Here is a 23,482-nt window from a genome sequence, read left to right as displayed (position 1 = left end):
CCGCTAACCTGGGTATTCATGTTTACTCTTGATCTGGCCCTGCAGTGTGAGCCAGCGCCATTCATACCCCTGGTGGGCGGATTTAGAAGAGCGTTTTTTTGATCGATGACGTCACGTAACATGTGAACTCAAAAGAGCAGGCACGTGGCTAAAATCCACGTGCCTAATAATAAGTGGTGATTTTCAGTGGCTAGGAAAATGCTTCGGTGTTCAAATCGCTTTTTGCTTAAACGCATCAAATAGCATCTTCTTTGAAAAGTAAGTGGAACAACAGTCCATTTTTACCTCAATGTCTACGCAGCGTATATCGGCACCTGTGATGAATTCGTTCCAAGTGAATATGCCTTGCGAACTCACATGCTAATATTCGTTTATTGAGATATACGCTGTAATGTAAAGCATTAAAACTTATTAAGTGCAGTTAAGGTAATTATTCCTTGTAGCATATTAATTTCATTCTAGAAGTCATGACTGCCTCATCGGGAAACTCAGCTTTGCTACGATAGGCAATAAAAAAATTGCTGCATCTAAAGAATATCCTATACATTAACCATATTGTTAAGGACAGGGTCGTACTCTTAATTTTGACATGAGTTAACTACACAACCGGACAAAGTATTATCGTGCCATAAATTTTAAAGTCATAAGCAGGGCTCTTCTTTTTTCATGTTCTGAAAATGTAAGCTGATTTGTTCCGTTAAGCTGAACAAGATTACATAAACTCCGCTTGTCTAACTTCGTTTGTGTAAGAGAAGGGAAATCAAGTTGCCCGCCTTAATAGATTTGTATTGTGGACAACAGAATATTTGTGTCCTAATTGCACAAGTTGTGCTGTTTATGTGACGCACGGGAACACGTAAATAGATTATGTTCCATCCCATCTGACAGCTCTATTCTGGCCAGTTGAGAGATTCGTAGATTTAAAATGCAGTCAACATCATTGATCAAGGACGTAGTCATACATTACTGCAATTTACAGAATGTAGAGTCTCAATCTGAATTATAGAACATCGTAACATTCTTCTTCGTAGGGAAAGTGGTTCGCGCGCTTTTCCGTTTTCTTATTACTTAAACACTAAGCAGAAGATTACTTACTTGGCGTGAGTATAAGCATATACGTGAATCACAACTTAATTGTGTCATTATAGAAGTCAGGAGAAAAGCCTTTTTATTAGGCATGGCTGAATATGAAAAGTTTCAGATACTATAGGCATTCGTTGTAGGCACTAGAAAATTAAGTATACGGTATTATTGAATACTCAATACTAAGCAAACTTTGGGAACAACCGATTGATAATATCTGCTGAGTGTTCTGCGTGTGCTAAACAAAGTATCAAAAGTTATCACTAGTGATGAATAGCAAAAGTTTTCAAGGTAAGGCAAAAACAAAATGAGTAGTCCGAGGCTTCCTTTAGGAATCGCGGTAGAAGACTACCTGACAACCTATGACTTCTACTTGTAGTCTGTCATGTAACATTTGTCGCGGTCTAGTACTTAAGTAGATTTATATTCTGCACTACAAGCTGGGTTATTTTCCTCGCAACGAGTCCCCTTAAATGAGTCTACGACACGTGGGTCCTTCAGCAGCTTTTCTTTTTACAACTTTGATGTTTCTTTGGCGAGATTTAATATTTTGGAAAGCAAGACATGCAGCAGTCGTTCTTTTTTGAAAACTTGCTTGCAGCAAGGCTCAAAGTTGTGGAAAGGCTATTAGTGATTTTCAATTTAAAGCTTATCATGGTCTCTAATAGTTAGCTCTCTTTTTTGCAGTAGTGATTTCAAGTGTGGTATATACCTATACACAAATATACAGCACACATGTAAAGGTTCAGTGGATGGTTCATTTCAATTTGAATGAGAACTAAAAGACCACATTTTATCATCTGCAACCACTTAGTTAAGTCTTTCTTTTTCCTTTTCTCTCTTCCAAATGTACATTTGGTCACGCTACACAAAAGTTCATTTGGTCATCTCATTATCCATTTCCTTTCATAATAGCGTTGTAGTTTTGTAATTAGTCGAATGTAATAATAATTATTATTTTTTGCTAGCATTTGTGCAGCGGATTTGTGTTAGTACTGTCAAACCTAAACCAATACTGCTTTTGCTAATTTTTTAGATATTTTACTATATTTGCTGCAGCTCCTTATATTTTTACTTATACGCTGTACAGGAGGTCCCATTACGGTCTTTGACGTCAGGACCTCCTCCTGTATACTATTTCCTTGTGCTGTATCTTGTCTTTTATTAATAGAAAAACTTCTTTCGAACGCTCAATGAGGCCGTTCATTTGTGAATAGTAAGAGGTGGTAATAGTAGAGCAGACACGCAAGATGTCGTCATTGACTTTGGATGGAGACATACGGGCACGTTTCGTGAGTATTTGACGCTAGCACCATGCATCAAAATTATATTGTCTAGGAGGAAGTCTGCAGCATCAGTTGCGCAACTGGTAAGAAGAGCACGTGTTATGGCATAGCGGGTAGCGTAGTCCGCAAGGACGGCAACCGACTTCTTGCCTTATGTAAATTGCGGAAAGGGGCCGGGAAGGTCTAAATAGATTGAACGCAAGGGCTCGGCCGGGATGTCGAGTGGCTGCAGGTAACCAACGGGGACATGGAACGGCTTCTTGCGTCCTTGGCATACGTCGCAAGCGGCGACGTAACGTCGTACGGAACGAGCCAGGCCAGGCTAGCAAAACCGGCCGCATACTTAGTCGTGGGTTTTATACACACCGAGGTGTCCTGATGCTGGTGCGTCGTGTAGCTGTTCTAGGATGGTTGAGTGGAGCTGTTAAGGCATTACAAGTAGGAATTCCATCCATATGAAGATCACGACGGTAGAAGGAACCATCGCAGAGGGCGAAGAGGCGTACAGTAGCATCGGTTGGAGAATGTTCAAAACGCTCGATGAGTGCTTTCATGTAGGCATCACGAGGTTGCTCGTCGGCGATATAAAGAGCTGTGATACTGAGAAAATGCAAGCAGCAGTGTCAGTACTTCAGTAGTCAGATTCAACAGGGTAACGTGAGAAGGTGTCAGCGTCTTGCTGCAGACGGCTAGGCTTGTCAACCATGGAGCCTCAAACTATTGGAGCCTCAATACCCATCTGCCAAGCTGGCCACTGAAATACTTTAGGTATGTGAGTCAGTAGAGAGCATGATGGTCAGTGACTACGGAGAAAGGACGACATTAGAGGTAGGCAGGAAATTCGCAACCTCCTAGACCGCAGCAAGGCATTTCATTAGCTGCGCTCATACAGGGATAGGAACTGGGTTGCATAAGCAATAATACGGTTCTGGACACGCCGAAGCTGGGCTGGGACAGCACCTACGGCACGACCGCTGGAATCTATACGCAAATCGTTAAGGGCATCCGAGTCGATGTGGGCGAGGATGGTTGGTGAAGGGCCAAGGGTGACGAGACGAGAGAAGGCGGTGGCTTCTGAAGTGCCACTTTAGAAATGTATGTGTTTATTCAAGGTATTGTGAGGGGTCTAGCAACTGCAGCAAAATACTGAATAAAAATACCCAAGTATGAGCACATATGTACAAAACTTCGAACATCTGCGAATGTCTTCAGAATCGGAACATTTCGGGCAGTTCTAGGTTTGTCGGGATCAGGCTGTACTCCGGTAGCGTCGACGAGATGGCCCGAAACAGTTTTTTGGCAGCGGCTAAAACGACATTTTAACAAGTTCAGTTGCAGTTTCGCCTTTGGAGAAACATCAAGTAACGCGACAAGGTGGCAGCATCTTGCTGCAGACGGCCAGACTTGTCAACCATGGAGCCTCAAACTATCGGAGCCTCAACGCCCATCTAGTATGCCGCCCTGTAAAATCCTTAAGGCATGAGGGCCAGCAGAGAGCGTGCTGTTCAGTGACTACAGAGAAAGGATGACCACAGAGGAAGGCAGGGGGCTTCACAACCGTGTAAGGTGAGTGTCAAACGTTGGTGAGAAGATGATGACGTTGTCGAGGTAGCAGAGCCATGTGGACTATTTAAAACCTTGGAGCAAGGAGTCCATCATGCGATTAAATGTAGCCGCATCGTTGCATAATACAAAGGCAATCCCTTTAAATTGGTATATGTCATCGGGTGCTCAGAAAACGGTCTTTTCTCTGTCCACATAGCCACCAGCAATTCGCCAATATCTAGAACGAAGATCAGTAGAAGAGAAATACTGGAACCATGGAGGCACTCAAGGGTGCCGTGTATATGTGGCAGCTGGTCTTTCTTAGCAGGTTTGTTCAGATGATCGTAGTCTACACAGAACAGTCACGTGGCGTACTTCTTAACGAACACCACGGGTAACACCCAGCTACACGAAGAAGGCTCAATGGTGTTTTCATTGAGCATATTGTGGACTTAACCTCTAATTACTCGGCTTTCCGACGCAGAAGCTCGATATCATCGTCGTCGGTGAATAAGCACCACTATGAATGCGATGCTTGACCGTGAGCGTCAGACCGTAACGGCAACCGATGATGTCAAAAATGTCTCTGTAGGACTATCAAACATTGCAAAGGTCTTCAGCTTGCGCAGAGAACAGGTCCGCCACAACTATTTTCTTGATGTTGAAATCTGCGGCCGGGGCTGGCGTTACGGGCCTGCTAGGCACTGAAGAATCATCGGTTCATAAAGCTGCTACTTGATGGTCACTTAGAGAATCAACGTAGGCAAAGCAAAAATCAACGTAGGCAAAGCAAAATACCTTGCGGTAGAATTTTCTTTGCTAATCCAAAGTTAAAAATAGGCCTGTAAGTCAGGATAGTAGTATTGGTAAGAACATTGTGAGGTACGGTGACGCCATACTGCAGTGGTAAGTTGGGCAAAAGAGTGACGAGATACTCGCCATCACGAACAGGTGGGTAAAACGACATTTTAATGCAAGATATTGACTTTGGTGGCAGGCGACTAAAGCGGGTGGGGTGTAAGCGGCACGGAGGAGCGTCAGAAGATCATGCGAAATATAGCAGCTGAAGGCGAAAGGTAGTGGAAGAGCCGATTGCGTGGAGAGGAAATTGAGTGCGATAATTAGGTCGTGGGGGCAACGGGCAATCGCAGTGAAGAGCACAGGAGTGTGGCGGCCGTCAATGCTGACACGTGCCGTGCACATGCCGACAATTTGAAAAGTATTGCAATCCGCAACGCGAACAACCCGTGCCGACAGTATGCTAAGGAGCTTACTGAGTCGTCGTTGAAAGCAGCGCTAATAATAGAAAGATGGACTCCTGTATCAATCAGTGCAGTAACAGGATAGTAGTCGACGTCAAGAAGGATTTGTTTGATAGGTAACGCGAGCACAGGACGTAAATGTTGGGCCGACAACGCAGATTCACGTCCAGAAGCTGCAGTGCCTACTTTTCCGGCTGGTTGCAGGCGCCGATAGGCGGGGAAGAGAAGCGACGGGGTTACGGTGAACGCGACTGATGGCGTTGAGGTGTCAAAGGATCATAGCTGGGGCAATTAGCGAAAGTGGTTTCATGTCGGGTGGCACAAAGAGAAGTAGGTCCAAGTTGCGGGTATAAGCGCCGGTGTGTGTCAGAGGCGGTGGTAGCCATCAGTTGCGACAATGACGAGCAACGCGGTCGATGCGGTAGCAGTGGAAACAGATAAGCTCGTCATCAGGGGTACGCCATTCAAAGGACTTGCGATAAGTAGCGGAAAAAGACTGGCGCAGACAATGAGGTCCGCGGAAAAACTGAGGAACGCTGCGTGGAGTCGGCGAACACACCGAGTTGAGACCCATGTTCTCTAATTTCTGTCTGACAGCGACCTGAATCATCGCAATCGTGGTCGCTGGTGGATCGGGCGGTGTTGTGAAGAAGGTTGGAGAACCGGCGTCCTCGAGCTCGCGCGGAACAACGCAGGTTACATCATCGTAGGTGGTAGGCTGACGCGGTCGGCCCCCACATGTTGGCGTAGCAGCGGTCAATATTAGGTAGCCGCGTGATGTCGTGTGCGATACAGCGGCTCTTAGCTCGTTCAGCGTGGCGGCATCCTTGTATGATGACACCGATAGTTGAGGCGTAGATGAAAACGGGGAAATTAAAAGCGTCGTCTGCAATTCCTTTTAGTATATTAGCCACTTTATCAGCTTCAGCCGTAGTGTCGTCAGCTTTGCGCCATTGAGTCAAGACCTTTTATGCGAAGCATATTACTAGAGCTCAGCACAGCTCCTCAGGCGCGGCGGTGTCGCCTTCAATACCACGTGACACCGTGACGTCACGACAGAGAAGAAACGGGGCTCCAACTCGCGCCGTCGCTCGCGGCGTCGCGGTGGTATATAAGCACCTGCGCTTGCCTTTGCTAGACACTCACGAGGTGAGATGCCTCCTGGAGGCAGAGCTGCTAGTTGGAATGAGAAGCGAAGGTTGCGGCGTACTACAGAGACTGTTTCTAGGTGGCTTTGCTACGGCGCAGCGACTACGCGCCCCGCATCGGACGCGGTGAGCGTCGAGCAACGCAGCGTTCAGCGCGACCACGCAATGTGCGCCTGAGCAAGCGCCTCACGCCTGAGCCGAAGCCGACGACACCGGCTTTTCCGTGACACGAGCTAATTAACGCTGTCGCGTTAAAATAAAGGCTAGTATGCTTCGCATCCTGGGCTTAACCTTAGCTAAGCCACAGCCATTTTTTTCATCTATGAAGCATGCGGCTCTGTACCAGTCTGAAGAGGAGTCGACCGGACCTCTGTCGCGGCAACCTAGTGCCCAAAGGAGTGGCCGAACAGTTCACGTAGCTTTTCTTTGAATATGTCTCAGTGGGTTATCTCGTCTTCACGCACTTGGAGCCACACGAGTTAGTTGCCGCTGAGATACTATACTTTGATGAGCGTAATCATTGAGACCCACATGTTGTTAGTATTGACGCGTTCTACTTCATCCATTGGGCAACAGCTGTTCCTACAGACCAGACTACAAACCAGGGTTCTGATGGTGGACAAGCCTAACGATTAGAGCCGTATGACGAGCCGGAGCCGTTGCTGACACGCTCTCTTCAACGGGAGACATGGTGACAAGCTCGATGTACTAACCACTGCGGAGCTCCGTGGTTAGGATAGAATCGCAAACGTCCACGAAACAGCGGCTATTTACACCGTACTTACGCTGGAGCCAGACTACCAGGCAGGCACTCGGTGACTCCAATAGCCCAGACGCTTTATTCCTTTTCGCGCGGCGGCTCGTCTCTCGAGTAATTGTGGATGGTAGCGTAATTTTAACGCGATAGCGTTAAGGAGCTCGTGTCGCAGAAAAGCCGGTGTCGTTGGCGTCGGCGGCGTTGGCTGTGAGCGATAAATCCCAGCAGGCACTTCATGAATAAAAAAACAACTTGCAAGATGTGCTGGGTGGGAATCGAACCAGGGTCTCCGGAGTGTGAGACGGAGACGTTACCACTGAGACACGAGTTCGATGCTTCCAAGCGGTACAGAAGCGCCTCTAGTGAACGCGGTGTTGCCTTAGAAACGAGCTGTTTCTAAGGCTCAGGCGTTCGTCGCGCCGAACGCTGTGTTGCTCGACGCTCACCGCGTCCGATGCGGGGCGCGTAGTAGCTGCGCCGTAGCCCATTGTCTTACACCCCTTGGCGGGTCGACGGGAACGCTGTCGCGTTCCACTCTTGAAGGCGAAGCTTAAGCGTCTTCCAATTTTTAATTTATTTCTGCATATAGCTTGTCAGTATTATTTTAAACGTTTATGGACACTGGATATTTTTAAAACGGCAATCGAAGTTCAACGATTCAACAACATCATTAAATAATCAGTATCAACACCATAACTTGTAAATACAGACATTGATATATATGCAGCTGCCAAAATTGTTCTGTGATGCATTATTGGATATGTGTCACTAAATGACGAGTATCACTTTATCAAAAGTCTAGTAAGCATTGAAACAATTTCACTCAAAGGTAACATATTCCGTTGTAGCTGCGCTGACAAATATGCACTTCACAGAACCGTGAAATCTGCCTTTATTGTAGAGTTACGGATTTTAAAAATTCGTGCTTTCTTATATACATTACTTATTTTGGTAACATGTCTAACAAGTACCGGATTTTAAATGGCAATTCTGCTTCCTACACTTGCTGAGTTGCTGAATTCTGCCCAGCGTTTTGTCGCATACAAGCATTTTTTATCGTTCTATTCGTATTTATATGTTGCAATCGGGCTTGCGTTGAGCTCGAACTACTTCTTCTTCCTTATATTTTCAAAATTATGCAACAGTAACAATGAACGGAGGCCATCAGCCAGAGGGCCTAGATTTTTTCAGGAGCAGTGGTATTTGCAAACCTTTTAACATGCATCCATTGTTTCGTTGGAAAATTTCTGATAGCGTCATCAAACGTCTCCTGCCTGGTTCGGCGGAGCGAGAGTTCAGTGGCAAGATGAATCGATGAGCTGTATGGGAAGAAACATATTTGAATAAATGCTTTCACCCTACCAAGAAATAACCAGGTACTGTGCATGAACAGCTCAATAGGAAGCAAATTACACATCTGTCTACTTTACCGTTACATATATTTGTCTTATTGGTCACGAAATTCTGAGGAGTTGAGTTGCAGGTTCGCATTTGGAAAAATATGAAGTATAGTTGCTAGACGCTAAAGGTGAGTGTCGAACGTTGGCAAGAAGACATTGACGTTCTCGATATAGCAGAGCCATGGGGTAAATGAAAGTGCACGAAAAGATAGCTTGCCGCCGTAGGGAGCCCAACGCACAACCTTCACATTACGGATGCGTTGCACTACCAATTGTGCTACGGCGACGGCTATCGATTCATCCAATAAATTGGTATGTATGTTTAGTAGGTCTAGCCCTAGGGGGGGTTGCCAGCGCCACTTAGACCAAAGGTGGGCGGATGCGGTAAATCCTTTTTTGCCCGATGGCGTGACGCCACAGGCGATCTTAGCAGAGCAGGCACGTGGCTAATAAAGCCTCGTGCGCTAAGACAAGTTATCGATACCTCCACTTTCGTTTCCCTTTTCTTTATTATTTTCTACATTCTAACGTGAACCACAGCTAATTTCAGCGATGCTTTTTATTTTTTTTTTATTTTCAATACTGCCAGTCTCCTTATCGAGACCATAGCAGGTGGGCATATTGTTACAGTGTAGGCGTTGATACAACATTATTCATAGAACATGTCAGTACAAAGTACAACAAACTAGATACGGTACATGTAGCTACACAGTACAGTCTGGAAAAATACAAAATGCAAAAAAGAAAGACATCGTTTCATGCATATAATTAGTGAAGTCAGCCATAAATATAAAACAGATGTTATAAATACAATAAATTGTCTTTCAATACAATCTCGTGAAATATAAATGCAACACGACCATTTACAACCTAACAGTGCATGACTTAGTACAATATAACATAACATAAGATAAGAGATAGATCTAAACAATGAAAAAAAGGAAATTTGCATAAGACTAAAATATTTCTAGCAGTTATTCCTTATTATTTTCTATCATGTTACTAAAAATTGAAGGCGAGTCTATATCAGCTATTGCTGAGTTGAGGTGGTTCCACTTCCTAACAGCAGTAGGGAAAAAAGAGTATCTAAATGTGTCCGTTTTACAAGGGTACTCAACTAACATTTTATTATGCTTATGGCGTGAAATACGGGACGTAGAGAAAGTAATGTATTTTGAAGAATTTATGTTAAAGCAGTTGTGCAACAGGTTGTGTATCAATTTTAGCCGAGCTTGGTGTGCTCTGTTTACCAGTGTGTCCATTCCGGATTAAGCCAGGAGTTCTGTGGGTGAGTCAGTGGTTTTGTACTTGTGAATAAACCGTATTGCTTTCCTTTGAACTTTTTCCACTTCGGCTATGTTTGTCTTTGTGTGAGGAAACCAAACCGTGTTGGCGTATTCTAGTACTGGCCGCACAAAGGTTTTATAGCTAAGCAGTTTGATATGACTGGGAGCAGAATTCAGGGACCTTTTAAGAAAGAAAACCTTACGGGTGGCTGCTGAAGTGATGTTGGCAATGTGCTTTTTCCACTTCAAGTCAGATCTAGAGTCAGTCCTAGATACTTGTGTCGCTGAACATTAGTTAGGGGTGTACCATTGAGAAGGTAGGTGAATCCTGACTTCATCTTCTTTGTTGTTACTATCATTGTCACTCATTTCTTGATGTTAAATGACATTTTCCATTGTTCACACCAGGCATTTATCTCGTTAAGGCATCTGTTCAAAGTAAGGTGAGCTTCATAACTTCTTATTTCTTTGTATATAATGCAATCATCTGCAAAAAGCTTTATGCTGCATGCTATGTTATTGACGATATCATTGATGTAAATTAAACATAGTAAGGGCCCCAAGACCGAGCCCTGGGGAACGCTAGATGTGACAGGAACTGCATCAGATGATGCTTCATCATGGAAAACTAACCGTGACCGTTGTGATAAAAAATCCCTAGTCCAGGCTGTAATGCTTCCATTTGCAATAATTGACTCCAATTTTGCGATTAGCTTGTTGTGACACACACAGTCGAATGCTTTGCTAAAATCTAGAAATATTATATTCGTTTGACCGCGGTTGTCAATAGTCTGTGCTAGGTCATGTATACCTTCAGTCAATTGTGTTACTGTCGACATCCCGTGCCGAAATCCATGCTGATTGCCTGTTAGTATGCCATTCTCTTCAAAATATGTTGTTAGGTGTTTTAAAATTATATGCTCTAGTATCTTGCACGATGTACTAGTTAGTGATATCGGTCTGTAGTTGGACGGAGAGTTTGTGTCACCTGATTTATGGATTGGTATTATCTTTGCTTTTTTCCAGTCATCTGGCACACGTCCGGTTGAAAGTGATATGCGATAGATAATGCCAAGATACCTGCTGCACCATTCTGCGTATTGCTTTAAGAATTCGTTCGGGACGTCGTCAGGGCCACTAGATTTTTTCGCGTCTAATCCGAGTAGGAGGTTAAAGATACCCGAGTCAGTTATGTTTAGTGAGTCGATAGTGAAACCTGTAGGAATTATTCGGGGGACAAACCCGTTAGCTGCAGTAAATACCGATTGAAAGTAGTTGTTGTATGCATTAGCTTGAGAAACTTTTTCATCGTGGGGTCATTTTGGCACGATTGCTTTGCGTGCACGGAAGTGATTCCAAAATCTGTGTGGATTACTTTTTACGAAGTTAGGCAGGGTAGTATTAAAATATTCTTTTCTGGAGTGGCTTAGTCTGAGTTTAAGTTCTGCCTTGGCGGTAATCAATTCTGATGTCTGAAGTGATTGATTTTTGGTCTTCAAACACCGACGTAACCTTTTCACTTTTCGTTTGGCATGAATTACCTCACGCGTTACCCATGGGTTGTATTTGCGCGATTTTCTTGTTTTTAACGGTATAAATTGTTCAATGCAGTCATGTATTACTGTCTTAAACTTATTCCAGAGGGAATTTGCGTCTGCCGAAGGATTGCAAGCCATTTCCGCAAAATCCGTGAATTCATGTGCCATGTACGTCAAAACATTGGCGTCGTCCGACTTCGCAAAGTCGATAACGGTGCTCTCTAAAGACCTTTTTTTGTATGCTAAACGACAGAGGTAGGCGACATGTTGGAATATCGTGGTCGGATATACCTTCAACAATACTAGTGTGTATTTTGTTTACAAAGTGATCAGAGAGTAGTATTAGATCGAGTATACTACTTGCAGTACCATGTGAGCGTGTTGGTTATCAACTACTTGCTGTAGGTTGAAGTTGAGCATTAAATGAATTAGCGCTTCTGAAGTACGTGATGAGTATTGCATTTTCTTCCAGTTAATTTCTGGAAGGTTAAAATCCCCCATGATGATAATTGTTAGGCTGTGAGGGTGGCACTGCAGAAACTCAGGTATGTTCTTTATGAAGCTTTCGTCCGAGTCAGGGCTTCGGTAAACGCAGCCTACAATTATGGCAGTGTTGTTGCAGGTAATTCTGCAGAACGCGGCCTCAGCATCCCTCACATTTGGCAACGGTTCGTAGGGGAGGGATTTCCTTATTAGCAGTGCCACGCCACCACCACGTGTCTGCCTGTCTGTCTTTTCGAATGGCGGAGTAATCGGGAGGGACAAATTCGTGATTTAAGACAGCCGAGGGAAGCCACGTTTCAGTTATCGCTACTATGTCAGGATTATGTTCAAAGAGTAGATTTTCAAGTGCGTCAGTCTTATTTAAGATGCTTCTCGCGTTTACATTCAATAACGTCAGTTCTTTGACTGCGCTTGGCTTCGCGTGATTGGACGCTTTGCTCCTACGCTTTTTTTTAAGTAAAACTCTCTCCCCCTTGTCCTAGTCCCAAGCGAAAACTTGGTCAATAATGTAAAGCTTGTCTAATGACAAAGAAACCCTGTCATGGTTTTCTCGGTTTTCCTTGGCGCTATTCCACAGCAGTATCCTGATTTCTCGAGTTCTTTTACAGAACTCTTCCCCGATAGAGAACCCTGCGTTTTTTAGCTTGCGCCCTTTTCCTAATATTGTAGATTTCTGTCTAGAATCCAGAAGCCTAAAGATTACTGGTCTTGTTTTGTTATGCGCTGGTTTACCGAGACGATGAATTCGCTCTATGGAAATAGGCTGCAAGCTAAGCGTGTCCTGATAATGGTCTTATTTACAGTTTCTTCTAGCTTTTCACTGTTTTCTCCATCTGTTTCCGTCAGGCCGTATACTATTAGGTTTGACCATCTACTCTGGTTTTCCAAGTCATCCATTCGTTTTTCCATTTTCCTTGCACTCTCATAAATGTCTTGTATTTGGCTTACGCATGAGGTTATCGTCGACTCCAGGCATGACAGAGCATCTAGTTTTTTATCTATACTGGCAAGCCGTCCTTCTTTAATTTCCTTGACATCAGCTGCAACTTCCTTCGACTGCTTTACGATTTGCGCTAGATCAGGGCCTGGATTGCTCTCAATGTCTCCCGCTAGCAAAGACAGCTCTTATAACCAAGTCACTACGTTCAAGAGCACACAACAAAGCTGCGGGCACGGCAGCAACAGCAAGAACGGATCACTAGAACAGACACAGTAGTCGTGTTGTCTTCTTACCTGCAAGATGAAAACAAACGGATTAGTGACCGTCATTTCGCCGGTGCCACCGTGCCCAGTGGACGCGATGCGAGGAGGCAGGCTACTTATAGTGCGCTGTGAAGCGGCGCTGGCTGCTGGTGACGTAGTTCATCACACGTGGGCCTAGTCGCGGATGGGGGCAAACAGTTCCAATGTGCTGAACACGTTATCTTCGCCCCGTGAAACGGTACGAAGCTTGTGTCGCTTGCTTCCCTGGACGATGCCGCCGGTAGCATGCGTATGCCATCCAGGGATACGAAAAGACCGGTGGAGACGGTCGAGACGGCCGGTGGAGACGGCTTTACGATGAAAACGAATGGATTAGTGGCCGTCATTCCGCCGGCGCCACCGTGCCCTCGGCTTCATTGTCAGTTCGCTTAATCTGGTCATAATTAGCAAAATTCGAGCCACTCAGATCCTCTTCTCTCGTTCTTGCCTCCGTGTGGTACTCCGTAGTGCTCTCTCATATCCAGTAACGCCGAAAAGTGTCGATTGTGTGGGAGGCAAAATTGGGCGTTTTAACTCCTCAGGAGCTTCAAGGTGTAACCGGCACCCGCCGATCCAACGGGTACTCAAGGCGCCAAAGAATGGTTTGAGTTCTTTGATGCGGGGTGTCGCTTTCGTATACGTTCCTATCAGAGTCGCGCTCACTTTATTACGTCATGAAAAAAAAAACCCAGAATTTACTCAAAAAGACTCAAAGAGAGCCTCAGACGGGACAGAACGACCTTCTTCTCTTTTTTGAGTCCTCCGCCCACACTTCTTCCATTCATGAGGCAACATTTGCCGCAATATTTCTCCCTCATAGACGAAGCCTGCCGGTAAATTCAGTTAAGTCCTCGAAGTGAAGCGCTTCGGAAGAGCGATGTGCGTCACCTCAGTTTTGGCATAGCGTTGCCCAGTTGCGGTAAGGCGTGCCAGACGATAGTTTACTGCCATGTAATTGCCAACAAGGTACGGGCCAGTATATTTGTCGAGAAGTTTCTGACATAATAATAATAATAATAATATGTGGGGTTTTACGTGCCAAAACCAGTTTCTGATTATGAGGCACGCCGTAGTGGGGGACTCCGGAAATTTTGACCACCTCGGATTCTTTAACGTGCACCTAAATCTAAGTACACGGGTGTTTTCGCATTTCGCCCCCATCGAAGGGCAGCCGCCGTGGCCGGGCTTCGATACCGCGACCTCGTGCTCAGCAGCCTAACACCATAGCCACTAAGCAACCACGGCGGGTAAGTTTCTGACATAGGCCACGTTTGCGCACCGGACACCATAACAAGACAAGATCCCCTGGAGAAAAGGTGGCATCCCGATTGTGCCTGTCGTACCGTGCATTTGACTGGTCTTGCGAAGCGAGAGTACGCATGCGGCAAGCGTCGAGCTTCTTCAGCGAGGCACCGAGTCTCGGCGATGAAGACGTCCTCCACGGTGGAGAAAGTACGGTGTCGAGTGTGTGACGCGGTGGACAAACGTACAGGAGGAAAGACTGACTGTAGCCAGCTGTTTCGCGCTTTGCAATGGTAAAGCCATATTTAATGAAGAGTAAAATGTCGTCCGAATCTTTATGGTCCGATGCGACCTACCCGGACAACATGTTCATCAGTGTGCAGTTGGTACACACGGGCAGCCCCATTGTCTGCGAGCGACACTTGGTCGAGTGACGATAGCTGGGAGAGAATAATCGAAGCAGCCCTTCTACAACATCTGGAGCAAATTGCCGCCCATGATGACGAATAGAGGTAGGCCATGACGGCTAATGATCGAGTGCAGCAGAAAAAGCGAAACTTGGCTAGCGGTGGCAGATGGTAAAGCAGCATTCTGGCTGTACCAGATCAAATGGTCGGCAGTTACGATGCTCCAACAGTTTGCTTTCGTTGTGCGCGGAAAGGGATCCATGAGATCAATTCCGTATTACACGAAAGCAGAGCTAGGAAGTTTAAGTGCTCCTAGCAGTGCGGCTAGCGTGGTGGTTAAATGCTTGTGGGCCTGACACTAAGCGCAATCGGCCACATACATTTCATTCGAGTGACGCATTCGGGGCCAGCAAAACCGTTATTGCACAGATGAAACCTACACAATGTTCCTAGGTGTCCGGAGGTACGATCGTCGTGCGTGGCCCGCTGAAAAGTGGAGCGTAGCTTCTCCAGAACTACAATAAGAAAGCGGACAACAGTGCTTACGAAACTTCTTTTGCAGAAGAGGCCATCACGAACACAAAAACCTCGGTTTTTTGTGGAGTCATGCACAGCGCTGAAAAGCGGCTATAAGCAGTGGTCTTCTTGCTGCATATTTACAAAATTCTCTTTATCAGGAAATTCTGGTGCCAAAGAAGTAATCAGGTGGTCAAAGTTATCCCCGTCGCAATGTATCGTGTTTAGTGGCATTCGCGAATAGCAGTCTGCATCGTCTTGACGGTGATCACTCTGGTATAAAACTGTGAAGTTTCACTGCTGAAGACGTAGAGCTCAGCGCGTGAGACACCGAGAAGGATCACGAAGGTTGACAAGGCAGCAGAACGAATGATGATGCATGATGATTGTGAATGGGCGCCCGTACACATACGAGCGGAAACGTTGCACATCAAAAATGACCGCTAGGTATTGTTGCACCCAAACAGTGTTATTGCGTTCTGGCTTAGTTAACGTGACACTCGCACAAGCACTCATGTGCTCGTTCCTTTCACATCGTTGAACGAGGAATCGAACGAGGCCCACGCCTCTCGCATGGATGTGGACCTCCGTCGGTGCGGTTGGGTCGAAATGCCGAAGGATGCGGCACGTCGTCAGTAGAAACTTCAGTCGACAAAAAAGAAGCATGCACTCATGAGCAGTGTCCTTATGCGGAAGACAAGTCAGTGGATAGGGGACATACAAAAAAGGGGGTTAAATCGGCGGAAAGAAGAGCAGACGCCTAGGAAACTACGAAGCAATTTAACAAACCCAGAAGGCTTGAGCGCTTGAACAACTGTTGTCCTTTGTGGATCAGGCCTGATAGCATCCTTGTCCAGAAGGTGGCCAAGTATCAACATCTGTCGCTCTCCAAAATGACATTTCTTAGAGTTGAATATGAGGCTGGCGTGTTTGATGCAGTGTAAAACAACTTCCAGGCGCCACTTGTGCTCTTAAAAAGTGCTTCCAATAATGACAATCTAGTCTAGGTAACACGTGCAAATAGTTCATTTGAAGCCGTGAGAATCTGTTCATAAATCTTTCGAAAGTCGCGGGTGCGTTACAGATCCCAAAAGATATGATGTTCAACTGAAAAAGGTCGTCCAGGGTTACAAATTTGGTTTTCTTTTTGTCCGCCGGGTGCATTGGGATTGGCCAGTACCCCGATCGCAGATCAACAGCAGGAAGGTACGGCTCCGAATGTATTTGTAGCATTTCGCGGACATCCTCGTAGATAATGTTGCACTCTGATGGTGATACTATATACGGTATTTGTCGAACAGGTTGCGCCGATCCCCTCCTAATTGCGTGCATAATTTGAGACGCAGGAATCAATGGTGCCTTATCCTCCTGAGTTAAATCTCAGGTACCCAAATGCTTAGTTAGGACGTTCACTAATGTACGACGCTCATTCCTGCTGATCGACTTGCTGATTATATGAAGAAACTTTGAATCTTCTGAACAAGTCCCAACTCGTTTATGTGGAGCACCTGCGAGTATAGTGGCTGGCGTCGACTTGTGATCTTTCAAGAAAGCAAGCTTCGTGCTACTGGGCGCCACTGCGTTTTCGCTCCAAGGGCTTTCAATCCATAATTTAGAGTGCCGCCGAGCCACAGACAAAAAATAAGGTAGTAGAAAGTATTCCTCGGGCCCGTTAAATGCGCAAGCGTAGAAAGCCTGATGACTGTTACTAACACAGTCCACCAGAACACACACAGCTAACAAAGGAACCACGAGAGTGTCTTCACAAGCATGAAATGCGCCGTCCTCGCTCGAAGCATCCTCTCTGACCTCGTAAGAAATGTCGCCACTTGCAAAGACCTCTCGCGTTCGGCAATCAACTGTGGTAACGCAGATCTGTAGGAAATGTACACCTAATATATCATGTGAAGATCGGCCAAAAATTGTAATTTCAGTTGATAAAACTTGAACACACAGTAAGACTTGCGCAGTTCAAAGAACAAAAGGCGGCAAGGAATCCCAGCTATGCCTAAAAAATTTTCCACATGGTTCCATTGAAATACCACTTTGCGTCCTATTACCCTTTTAAAAGCAAGTCTCATCACAGAAACAACAGAACCAGTGTGAACTAACGCCAATGCAGACACATCTTCAACAAGGGTTTCCACTTTGTTCTTCAGTATAAACACAGGCGGAGGCATATATTTCAGATGCATATCTCAAACGAGCTCACCTTCATTAGCCGCGCTCTCCTGGTTCGCGGCAGAGGTGAACTTAAACGACGCTATGGTGAAGCAAACCGGTGCAGTAAAAGAACAGGTGGCGCAGTCACGCTGTGGTCGAAAGCGGGGAAGCGGGTTCCGGAGGTTTCCTTGCTAAAAGTTGCTGGTAGAAGGCGATTGCGTCATTGAAAGCCATTGAGTGTTGGGCTCTGGGGCTGCAAGTTGATCATAACGAGGCTATTCGCGATGAGGACTAAAACGTGATATGGGGCCAAGAATGCTGCGGACATAGCACGTAAGGAGGAGAAGGTCGCTGCTGTAGTCCTCAGAATAGTCAGGCAATACCGCATGCCTCGGACGAGTGACTGGGTCGTAACGTGGAGCACTGCCACTTGTAGGACGTCCGAGGAATGGGCGTAATGAGAGCGATGTTCAAATAGTGTACTTGAACGGTATTTGGTTCTCGATGCCGGTGCATGCTAGTACTCGGATACATCCGCGATCTTGATAGATGGATGCCACCCAGTTGAAGGTGGAGAAGTGGCGGGGCTTGTGAAAAGGACGCGTAAGAGACACCAAGCAGACTACTTGCCGTATCGTTGTGCCTGCATAACTCTTCGAGGACGATGTGTCTTATGATGGATGCCAGGTCAAATGAAAAGCTGATGTCGATACGGGCCACAGTGGTAACACTGGCCAATTGGCCAAATTTTTGTGTTATTTCGCGCTTCTTCAGTAACTCGAACGTGCGGCAGTGCTTAATGACGTCAGAAAATGAAGCGAACCTGTCCTTGCCGGAGAGAAAATTCTACAAATTCTCTGCTATCCCCTTAAGCAGGTGCCCTACTTTGTTTTCCTCGGACATTATTGCGTCGGCTTACTTGCGCTATTTCAATATCTCCTCAATGTAGGCAGTGCAAGCTTCAGCTGATATCTGTGCTCTCTATGCCAGGGTGCGTTTTGCGCGTTTGTTTTTTTCGTCTGACTCAGCGGAGCATTTCTTGCGCTGTACGACGAAACGAGCCCAGATCCTTAATAATTCTTCATGATCTTGAAACTACCTCGGGGCAGTGCCAGTAGATGCGAAGACAATAATGGTGACTCGGTTGGTAGTGCCCCAGTCGTTGGTCTTGCTCATACGTTGATAATGCCAGGCCGCTCTTCCACATCTTCTCTTCCTTTCCCGGCGAAAACACAAGGCTCTCGTTAGTAGCGCCACGTGCCAGTAGGCATTGATCCGGGAGCGGCAGGCATCGGACCTTGAGCGTCTCCGTAGTTAGACATGTTAGCAGATAAAGATCGAAGTCCGGCAAGGCGGTGACTCTGGCGAAGAATAAATGTTGAGGGTCTGTCGATACTCCAATGACCACAAACGTTACTTCAATGGCCATGAAAGAAACAGCGCTTACATAAAACGATTCAAGGCGAGGCTCAGGTGGGTCAAAGCGTCTTTGTTCTTTCTCGAAATCTTCCGTTCACACTTTTCCCACTCATGAGGCAACATTTACCTTAATAATATCTTCGCTGGAGGCCAGCTGCCGTACTTGCCTGATCCAATATTTCTACAGAACAAATATCTCTTAAGTTACTAGAGGGCCAGTTTGCGCCATGTTTTTGTATTGACAGTGGTTTATGACTCAGAATATAAATAATGTGGCTCTGTGGCACCTTTCAGATGTACTGTAGCTTTCTACATCCAAAACCGATATCGATGCCATTTCAGAGAAGATGGCAACTTGAACGGCGAGCATATTTTTCATTAATGTTTCGTTGGTGTTTATAGCTTCTGGCTCTGGGATGGATATACATATCACTCACATTCCCAGTCTGTTCGATTCCACCACGTATGCCTTGACAGTAGCGGCTCTACTGAATTTTCACGGATTAATAGGCCTGTGGGGCTCGCCGGTACGGGACGCAAACTCCGCAGGGGACTTTCGAATCTTTCCCTGATCTCTTTCACTTAGTTTGACGGAATTTTTTTCCACTTCACTGCGTTTTCTTTTATACATGACAGCGTGATTATGGAATTCGACCATATTGTGCAGTGGCTTTCAAATACAATGAGAACAGCTGAGACGTAATTCGGAAGAATTGCTTCATTAAGACTCCTAGAAGATGCAGTAGTGGCTGCTTCGTTGCCTTGGTAGGTTTCACACCTGCTTTTGAGATCAACTTACGCTTCGCTGAGCAACTCGGTACTACATATAGGGCTCCACCACACGTCAAAGGAGTTGCGTCACAAAACACGCGAACCTCTAGCACTCTGGGCAATTCGGTTCCTCTTCCAAGATAACTTGATATGGAAAGATACTATAAGGCTTGTGGATGCCGCACTTATTCATATAATGCTTCTTGAAAGTCTTGAGGTAGTTGCTGGTTGGAGCCTAACACACGTGTTCATAACTTCTTTTAGGTGCTGATCGCAAGTGAATGGCGCAATAAACACTTTTGAGTCGAATTTTTATGGAGCACCCTGCGTGCCGCGTGATGTCAGATTTTTCTATAATAAATTTCGGAAGGCTCATCAAAGAAACACAGAAAGCATCATATGATTACAAGTATTTTCACGCTTTTCTCGTGGGCCACAGCAAGTTGCACTTCTTTAACTTCAACATCTTTATTCCACTCTTGTTCCTCTAACAAAGAAAGTGGGTAAATTTTTGGACAGGAACAGAAAGCTGCGGCAAAGTAGCTTGAATAGGAAGCTGGAAAGTTCTTTGCCTGCTGCCTTTTTCTCATGCTATGATGTATAATCCAGGTCATATGAGTTGGCCGCATATTTGCGTAGCGCCATTCCTGCTTCCTCCAGAATCTCGTTCGCTTCTCAGCCTATTTGAAGTGCTTCTTTGTCTGAGTTTGTTTCGTCTGCTACATAATCCATGTTCAATGACTCTCGCAGAAGATTCAGTGCACTTGCGTTGATGCCAGGTATGGTATTTCGAAGGTAGAGTATGCAGTTGCCGTCAGGAGGAAGGGGCTTCATGCTGCTCTGAATCGCACTCACGCCATTCGCCATTCCTGAACCTGTTTCGATCAATATGCAGTATTTTTCTAGAAATCACAGTAATCGAACGGCGTTTTTCCCTAACCATGCGACTGAGATTCGAATGAACGCGTATTCACGTTGTCAGCTAGCAGACCTATGCGGCGCGTTCTCAAGCATCGCCATAGGTTCTGAAGCAACCACCGTCGCCATTGGTTGGTCACAAGTCAGCTAAGTAAGAGAAACTCACTCAAGCTCACCGACAAAATGTATTTTGTGCTTAAGGTTCACTCAGTTTCATGAAGTCTGCTGAGCTTGGCGCACTCGGATTGAAACTTACCAAAATTCTACTTAGCCGGACTGAATCGTATTCAGGCTCACCGAGTGACTCTGAGTGAGTCTGAGTCAGAGTCTGAGTGAATGTGACCGATTCTGCTCATGGGTCAGTTCGTCAACCAATGGATAGAATTGACACTAGTGAAACCTTTCATAAAAATAACAAAGATGATTCTTGCGTTCAACGCAGTGCGTTAGCATTGCTTTCATCTTTCTTTCCAATGGCGAAGTAAATTTTTTCATTAATTTTAATTCCGCCATATTGTTTTTCCACCAATACTGTAATACGAATATGAGGCATACCGCATTGAATGGTTCCAGATTTATTTCGACCACCTGTGGTAAGCCGCACCTAACGCATAACACACGGGCGTTTTTGCACTAAACCTCGTAATTTCAGTTTTTACAGACTGCCCTGTGACAGCTTGTCTTCGTGTACCGCGCTTCGGTTTGAATATACATTTATTGCCTCCTGAAATACTGCAAAAGAGTACGCGTTTGGGCTGGTTGGTTCATGATTAGGAGCAATAAAAACAGCGCTAAACGACGGGACGAGTGAAGGGACACAGACAACGGCGCTGACTAACAACCAAAGTGTGTTTATCAGTCAGTCAGCATATATATGCTCCGCCGCTATCTGACACCACAGAATCTACAGAATAGGGCATGCGCAGGGGGAATTGCAATTAATGTGATAAGAAGGCAATCTCCTTCGGAAGGAGAGAAATGGACGGAAGGCTTACACATGCTTCGCCACTAACGTGAATGTGGAAGGCTTCGGATATAAGGCGTGCGCGGTCATCACGATATTTTGACAGATAGGTTACACCTTCGAAAGATGGCTTGCAGCCGCATTCATTGCAATGCAGTGACAACTGACTATCTTTATCCCCTTTTTGAAATTTGTTGAAGTGCTCGCGCATGCGGTCGTTGATGCAACGCCCCGTTTGGCCAATATAAAAACGCTTGCATGAAAGGGGGATCTTGTAAACCATACAGTCACAACAGTCACTAACAAACCTCTGTCTGTGCTGTTTTTTACAACTTTTTTTGTTGTTATTGCTTACCCTATTGACTTCTCTCCTTCCGAAGGAGATTGCCTTCTTATCACATTAATTGCGATTCCCCCTGCGCATGCCCTATTCTGTAGATTCTGTGGTGTCAGATAGCGGCGGAGCATATATATGCTGACTGACGGAATAAACAGACTTTGGTTGTTAGTCAGCGCCGTTGTCTGTGTCCCTTCACTCGTCCCGTCGTTTAGCGCTGTTTTTATTGCTCGTAATACTGAAATACATTCAGATGCAAGTTGGGGCTTGATTGTGTCCCCTTCTTTTTGTCCTGTGTTTTGACTTTGCTTTGACTTACTTGTAATAGCCGGGGCCAGTACATGTACCGACATCATCATCATCATCATTAACAGGCTCTTTTATTTCCACTGCAGGACGAAGGCCTCTCCCTGCGATCTTCAATTATCTCAGTCCTGCGCCAGTCGATTCCAAATAGTGCCCACGAAGTTCCGAATTTCATCGTTCCACCTGACCTTCGGCTATCCTCGACTGCGTTTCCCTTCTCTTGGTGCCCATTCCTTAACCTTAATTGCCTAACGGTTATCTAACCGGCGCATTACATGACCTGCCCAGCTCCATTTTTTCTCTTGATGGTAATTAGAATATCGTCTATACCCGTTTGCTCTGATCCAAACCGCTCTCTTTCTGTTAGTTTTTTAACGTTATGCCGAGCAATCTTCCTTCCATTGCTCTTCGCGCTGTCCTTAACTTGTTCTCAAGCTCCTTTGTCAGTCTCCAAGTCTCTGCCCCATTTGTAAGCACTGGTAAAATGCACTGATTGTACAGCGTCAGTTTCAATGATAATGGTAAGCTTCCACTGAGCAGCTGACAACGTCTGCCGTATGCGATACAACCCATTTTTATTCTGCTATGAATGTCCTTCTCATGATCATGGTTCCCTGTGATTATTTGACCTAGCTAAACGTACATGATTATATTGCGCTTAGTGCTACACATACAAACGATAGGGACAGCACGCGGACGTACGTTGCGCAAACTAGCGACGGTTTAATACTGTTAAAGAACGCGCTTATATAGAACTAAGTGTGGCGCGGGGGGCGGGGGGGGGGGGGTAGGGGAAGGGGAGCTATAGACGGATATGACAAGGTGATGATGGTTGATGATACTTTGGGCCGGCAACACATCGTTCACTTGCACCTGTTCGCCCTGGCAATATCGACCTCTGCTTCCATATGCGCGATGGGCGGAGTGCTTACGGACATAATCGTACGCAATATAATAATGAACGTCCACAAACTAGCCCGGTTGATTGCTTTACTAAAACGTAAACCTACTCTTTCACAGACTCTAGAGGCTGACTGGCGATCCTGAACTCTTGTTCCTTTGCCCAGCTATTCATCATCACCCTCTGTTAAGGTCCTCAATCATTTGTTGTAATTCATCGTGTAACTCGCACCGACCTAAAGAACTTCAAAGTGGTTTTACCGTTTCGGTTCTTGTGAAAGTGGCGCAAAGTTAAAAACTATTTTACACTGTGTTTTTTCCGTGTGCTGGCACATTTTAGTTATTATTGTGCGTCATGCCGTTCAGACAGGCTTCCGTCACACACCCGACTTCTCAAATATGTATGCACCAACATGCCCAACATATCACTCTACTAAGCCAGTAGTGAAGCACCGGAATGGCATGGAGATAATTTTCTCTACCGTAGG

The 23,482-nt window shown here is 45.6% G+C and overlaps 1 protein-coding gene across 1 annotated transcript in view; it reads right to left on the bottom strand.

Annotated features, from left to right (window-relative positions):
- The window catches only part of LOC135911956 (neprilysin-11-like), a 149,296-nt gene that overhangs the window by 76,093 nt on the left and 49,721 nt on the right, over window positions 1–23,482 (bottom strand). The window contains exon 9 of the mRNA XM_065444320.2: window positions 8,293–8,400. Within this exon, the coding sequence (XP_065300392.1) occupies window positions 8,293–8,400 (108 nt within the window). The remainder of the gene's footprint in view (window positions 1–8,292; window positions 8,401–23,482) is intronic.

The sequence above is a fragment of the Dermacentor albipictus genome, chromosome 1 (genome assembly GCF_038994185.2).
Source record: "Dermacentor albipictus isolate Rhodes 1998 colony chromosome 1, USDA_Dalb.pri_finalv2, whole genome shotgun sequence".
Lineage (NCBI taxonomy): Eukaryota > Metazoa > Arthropoda > Arachnida > Ixodida > Ixodidae > Dermacentor > Dermacentor albipictus.
The sequence above is the reverse complement of the archived record's forward strand: the minus strand, read 5'-3'. Positions and strand labels throughout refer to the sequence as shown.